General features: G+C 51.8%; 1 protein-coding gene across 2 annotated transcripts in view; it reads right to left on the bottom strand.

Moving 5' to 3' along the window:
• Positions 1–1,124: 1,124 nt before the first annotated feature.
• The window catches only part of WT1 (WT1 transcription factor), a 46,293-nt gene continuing 41,417 nt past the window's right edge, over positions 1,125–6,000 (bottom strand). Inside the window, exons 7-9 of one of the 2 annotated variants that reach the window (XM_087433041.1) lie at positions 5,501–5,590; positions 4,836–4,928; positions 1,125–2,457 (exon numbers count right to left, since the gene is read on the bottom strand). In XM_087433041.1, coding sequence (XP_087289167.1) covers positions 2,336–2,457; positions 4,836–4,928; positions 5,501–5,590 — 305 coding nt within the window. In that variant the 3' untranslated portion in view covers positions 1,125–2,335. The remainder of the gene's footprint in view (positions 2,458–4,835; positions 4,929–5,500; positions 5,591–6,000) is intronic. The other variant, XM_087433042.1, reaches the window with a different exon arrangement.

Genomic DNA, 6,000 nt, shown 5'->3' with positions numbered 1-6,000 from the left:
GATGTCGTACTTTTTCCCCATTTAGTCCTCACTAGGACCTGTCAGGCCAAGGACTCGTTCATCCCCACTTCACAGAGGAGGAAATGGGGACCTCGGATTTGAACCCAGGTTGGTCTGCTTTCCCAAGCCCGTGACCTCAGCTGCACGCCAATGGCTGGGGCAGGGGAGACTGGTCTCCCCAGTGCGGCTGAGACAATGTGGCTCTGCTTTTGTCGGGAAACCTGGCTCGCCTGACTCGCCGCTGACGTCTGCCATGCTTGTCCTGAGCTTCTCCAGAGAAACGCTGTCTTCTGGCAGGAAAAGATAAAAACGGCTGATACAAATGAGTCACCACACTCGCTATAATTAACGGTGATGCAAGAGCCAGATGCAAACTAAGAGGGGCCTCAGGACCTGACTTTTAGGCCCAAACTCTGAGCTGCACTTCAGTGCAGAGGCGAGTCTCCGAGTTTCAGTGGCTGAGCCGCCGTCTGCTCAAGACACATTTAAACGAAGAAATGAAGTCTGGAATGCAGGCAAGCTCCAAGATAATGGGGCTGAAGGGGCGGCACCAAATTAATCTCCTTATTTACAACTGAAAAGCCATACACCAGAACCAGAAAGAGAGTTTATAGTTTGCAGATAGTGTAGATCTTTGCTTTCACTCCGCTGCCCTGGGAAGTCTGAGCAGCTGTCAGACACCAGCTGAGCTGATTTAGAGCAATGACAGTTGTAAACTCAGTTGTACTGAGCCCTCCTGATCAAGTGTCTACCTGCGAGCTTTTCAAAAAGAGCTGTCATGAGCATCTCTCTATTCTCTTCCGCTGACGTGGAGTAAGAGGTAATGCTATGACAGCCTGGATACCACAAACCCTAAAACGGATTCCCGCCACGCCGCCCGCACGCCCAGCCAGCCACAGCACCAGCAGTTACTTCACGATGCGCGGCGAAGGCACTGCCCTGGCCGCTTCCAGGATGGTAACTGCCTCCTGAGGTTCCACAGAGAAATAAATCGTGGTCAGGTCCTGGATGGGCTCAACTAGTGGTCATCAACGTCGGTGCATCTTCTTACCCTTACCTGTTTAAAAGAGGCGAGACCGTCCTTGAGATCTGAACACAGCACAACAGAGAGAATCGTGCCACTGTCCTTTTGAACAGACTTTAATGGAGAGCGAAGTGAAAATGCAGGTTACATGTCAGTGTCATCATCGATACGTTTGTAAAATCAACACCAGAACAGTGATGCATCTAACGTTGTACATTTCCTAACTTCAGTCGTCACAGAGCAAATCATTATCAGATATATTATTTACACAATAATTTCAAGCAACAGTAAATAACAACCTCCCTCCCTTAAAAAAACCACCCACACGCCCCCCAACCACCTTTCGACAGAGGGTTTCCTCGCAGGAGTCAGGCTTGTGTTTCGCACACTTGTGGACCCAGTGCCATCAGCAGATCTCGCACAGCCGTTTTCTTTCAGTCACTTTAATTTTACAACTTGAAGCCACATAATTGGCGTGGTCTGCACACTCTAGGACACCCCACGTGGTGAAAATGAACTCCACTCCCTTTGTGTGAGGGGACATGTACATCTCCGAGGATGCATAACATTACAACTCAAAAAAGTCAAAAATAAACGCAAAACAACACCTGGGATCTTCAAGCACAGTTTCCTAAGAGCAGTGTGCTACTTGCTAACACTGAATTAACTGAATGGTAAGATTCTTTCAGGTTTCCCTACAGAGGTACTGGTTAGTTCTGATTCTTTTTTCAGCTGCTGAAACGCATGAGTTCTGAAGTTGCCGGGAGCATTACATCCTGCCTCCCAGGTTAGCAGCCCGCCTGACCTCCGGAATGTCGGCGGGACTCGCCCCAGAGCCTCGCTCTCTGATTTATTTCTAGCTATTGCTGTTAGTAAATGGAAACCACGACAAAGTTTACATTAGCAGACACATACACATGCCCTGGCCTATAAATATTCTATGATGAAAAATGGCACAGTGACTCCATTCCTAGTGAAAATGAGCGCAGAGGAGGAGAGGGGCGTCATCAACAACGGCTCTCTTACGGTGGAAAATCCAGACCAAATGGCGATGGGCTTTTAACTGACCAGACAGCGTCAGCCACTTCTCCAGGGCCTTGTGAGCCAACTGAAAGTGACCCAAGCAGCGCCCGGCAGCTCCCCCGGGCAAGCCTGGTGGACGCAGTAGGCAGGTGTCTTGTCCCGGAAGCCGGATGAAGAAGGTCGAATGCCGTGTCCTTCTTGGAGAGGAGGGCGAAGAGGAATTCGAGTCAGATCTGAGGGCAGTTCATGCGTAGCCCTGCCTGGACACGGCGCTGTCCCGCTGGACCCTCACAGGGCCAGCTGCAGCTTTGTCATGTTCCTCTGGTGCATGTTGTGATGGCGGACCAGCTCATCTGACCGGGCAAACTTCTTCTGACAACTAGGCCACCGACAGCTGAAGGGCTTCTCACCTGCAGACACAATCGCCAGTCAGAGACCCTCGCACAGACAGCCCGGGCACGAGGTCAGCCGTGCAGGCCCGAGTCCAATCGCACAAGGCACCCCCTCCACGTTCCCTCCTGCTCTTTCCCTGAGCTGACCATCGGGCTCATTTCACAGGCATCCCGGAAATGGCAGCACCTCTGGGGACTTGAGGATTGAAATACTGAAAAAACTGTAAAATATTATTAAGTCAGAAAACCTGGAAGATGGGAGGGGAGGAATGAGTCTAGCTAACGAAATGTCTGGGCAACTCCTATTTAGTTGAGGGAAAAAACATCGGCTTCAACCTCTGCTGTTGGACTGTTCCGTGAACTGTGAATTTCCCCCTTTGCTGTCTAAGCAGAGAATTGTTCACTGGGCTGCGAGGGCCTCCGGCTCATCACTCTGGATATTAGTGATTGATTGCCATCCAGCAGTGGAGCTGCGACTGTAGCTTTAAGATCTCTGTCTGTATATTCTGGATGGGTTGGATATTTTTAAATAAATCACTGATATCTATGTGCATGGTACCTGCTTCTTTTTCCTTCAAGCGTTACTCAGAGCATAAACTCTATTATACAGAAAATTCTAGTTGAGCATGGTTTTGAGATTTTTAACAAGCTTGGCAAAAGCTGGAAGCTTCTCCATCTACCGAGCCCTCAGAAGTTCCTTCCAAGCCTCCTTCTGTGTAGGGAAGGTAATCAGCATTTATTAAATGCCTACTATATGCCAGGCCTTGCATTGGGCATCATAGATACACCTTGCCTCATGTGCTCCTTACAACAGCCCTGTAAGGGAAGCTTTACCACCCCCACTGTATGGATGAGGCTGGACTTCTGGTGAGCGCAGACACAGGCAGGACTCAAGTCTACGTCTGTCTAACTCCAAAGCCCATGCACTCTGCTGTGCCACACCCCAGGGTGGAGCCATAATGGGGGCACAGCTGTGGCTTCATCCCAAGTAAAAATGCCAATCCCTCCCCACCTGGGGAGCCTCTCAGGCTGTCACTGGTCCCACCTGGCCTTCTCTGAGAACCACTGGTCGGGATGAGCACTGAGAAATGTCCCAAGGGGGCGCTGTTCCAGGGTCAGAACTGGAGGCCAGTCAAAGACAGCATCAAAGGGTCTGCTGGTGACACAGGCCACTTCACGCCTATGCAGATGTGCGCCGGGTGGGGCAGGGGCAGGAACGATAAATCTTTCCCACCAAATTATGGGCTCAGGACTGAGGCCAAGAAGCGACACCAAGGGCACCCAAGCAGCAGGAATGAGACGCCCATCAGGTCCATTCGGGCACCGGTGCCTTGACCCTGAGAGAGCGGCCACGTGGGCTGAGGATGTGGGACTGCCCTCAGGCTTCCCTTCACCTGCACTCACTGCGCCGCTGCCCTTCCTGATCTGCCTCTCACTCCGGCCCCACCGTGGCCATGCTCCTGATGGACGAATCCCAGCCCTTCCCCTGGCGTCTGCATTCTTCTCAGGCTCTCAGTGGTGCTCAACTCTGCTGACTTTGGCTCCCCTTGATTCTCTCTCCTCCCTGGGCTGGGAGGTGAACCCCATACCCTGAAACCTTCTTTCTCCAACAAAGAAGGCAGAGAGATGCGGTGGGCTGGGAGCAGATAGAACTGGGCTTGCTCCTTCCCAGCACTGGGACTTTCAACAAGCCATCTGCTCACTATGTGCCTCAATCTCCTCATCTGTAGAATGGGGATAAGACAGGCATCCCTGCTCTCCTGACAAGGATGTCCTGAAGATAAACTGAGGAAACCGAGGTGCTAGCCCTCCTCCCAAAGCTAGGAAACACACAACAAGGATGGTGCTCTTCACAGCAGCCTCGTGGAGAAGCAACAGCCCTCCGCAGCCAGTGAACAAACGTCCTCTTCCCCTCCCTCTACCAGAACATCCACACGCTGCTGTGAGCCTGGCAGAAACCAGGGCGGCTCCCACGGCATCAACTTTTAGCAGAGCAAGGAGACAGCACTCCAAAAACACTGTCATGAAATGGGGGCTTTCAGCAGAATAAATGTTTGGCTTGCTAGAATTTCTGCTGTTTTTCTATAAGGTTGATTATCAAATCAAACAGAGTGATAACAATGTAATGGACAGTAGGGACCTGGCTTGCCCTTCGTTTCATTGTGGACACTCATGGAAGGAGTTCTTCCTCAACTCTCTCCTGCTCTGTACCCCACCCCCCAACTTCAGCAATGTTATTATTTCAAGATAGTCACGCACTGCCCTTTCTCTCAACCGACTCTAACCCTGACTGGAACATTCACACTGGTCTTCTGCAGTCTCTCTCATCACAAACAACTTCATCCAACAATAGTTTAAAAAATAATGAAAAATAAATGTGAAGAAAAGTTACGCACTTGTTTTACCTGTATGAGTCCTGGTGTGGGTCTTCAGGTGGTCGGACCGGGAGAACTTGCGCTGACAAGTTTTACACTGGAAGGGTTTCACACCTAGATGGACAGAGAAGGTCTAGCCGCGGCCCTAACCACGTGGGGGCAGCACGAGGCCCACAAGGCCAGCTTCCCGGCGGCCACGCCTGCAATGTCATCTCACGCTCACATCCCCGACACTCTAGGCCCAGCGCAAGCCGCCTGCCGCCGCTTGACCCCTGAAGACCGGCCGCTGTCAGGGGAACCACTGTTCCTGAACCACGACTGCCCAGCTTCTCAGCCAGGTCTCAGCCGTGTCTGAGACTCAACAGAGGAATCTCTGCTGCAGACGGGGCTCAGCCCCCGCCACCTGTGAGCTGTTCTGATGTGCAGTGCACCAGCAGCAAACTGCTGGTGCAACCCCACAGTTCTGTGGTTTGCAGGAGAAATGCGGGATGTTTCCTTTTCTTTTCTTTTTCTTTTTTTTAAGAGAAGGAAAATCCCCAGAGATTATAAAAAATATATATATATATATTGGAAAAACTAAACAAATGGTCGACCCTCTCACATCCACATTCAACAACAAAGAAAACCCCAGAATCCACTGTAACCCAAGGGCAGTACCACCAGCAGCGAGAAGTGAGCCCACAAACCTGTGTGTCTCCTCTGGTGCCTTTTGAGCTGGTCTGAACGGGAAAACCTCCGCTCACAGTCCTTGAAGTCACACTGGTATGGCTTCTCACCTTGGGAAAGACACACTCCGTGTGAGGCGACACTGGAAAGGGGGTCTCTTTAGAGGCAGCCTCTCCTGCTGGGGCTGAGGGATCCCCAATGCCTGAGGCTCTTCAGCGGAGCCGTCAGGATGGCGCTGCCCAGCGCAGAGGGAGGTTAAAGGGCCCCGCCTGTGCGCTTGTGGACAGTGGGCCCAGAACGGGCCGAGGCGAACGAGATGGTCCCTCCTCCGAGTGAGAGGTGGACGGGAACTCAGGCTCCGAATCTGACCCGAGGGTCACACCCAGCTCTGCCCCCAAAAGCCCTGGGTGAGGGGCCATTTCCTTTTTGTGAAAGGGGGCCAATAAGCTGACAATTTAAAGGACTTCTGAACAGATTAAACCAGACCATCCAGGTAAAGGGCTCAGCCGAGTGCCTAGCA

This window comes from Ceratotherium simum, chromosome 7 (assembly GCF_057802395.1).
Source record: "Ceratotherium simum simum isolate JZ-2026a chromosome 7, ASM5780239v1, whole genome shotgun sequence".
Classification (NCBI taxonomy): Eukaryota; Metazoa; Chordata; class Mammalia; order Perissodactyla; family Rhinocerotidae; genus Ceratotherium; species Ceratotherium simum.
The sequence above is the reverse complement of the archived record's forward strand: the minus strand, read 5'-3'. Positions and strand labels throughout refer to the sequence as shown.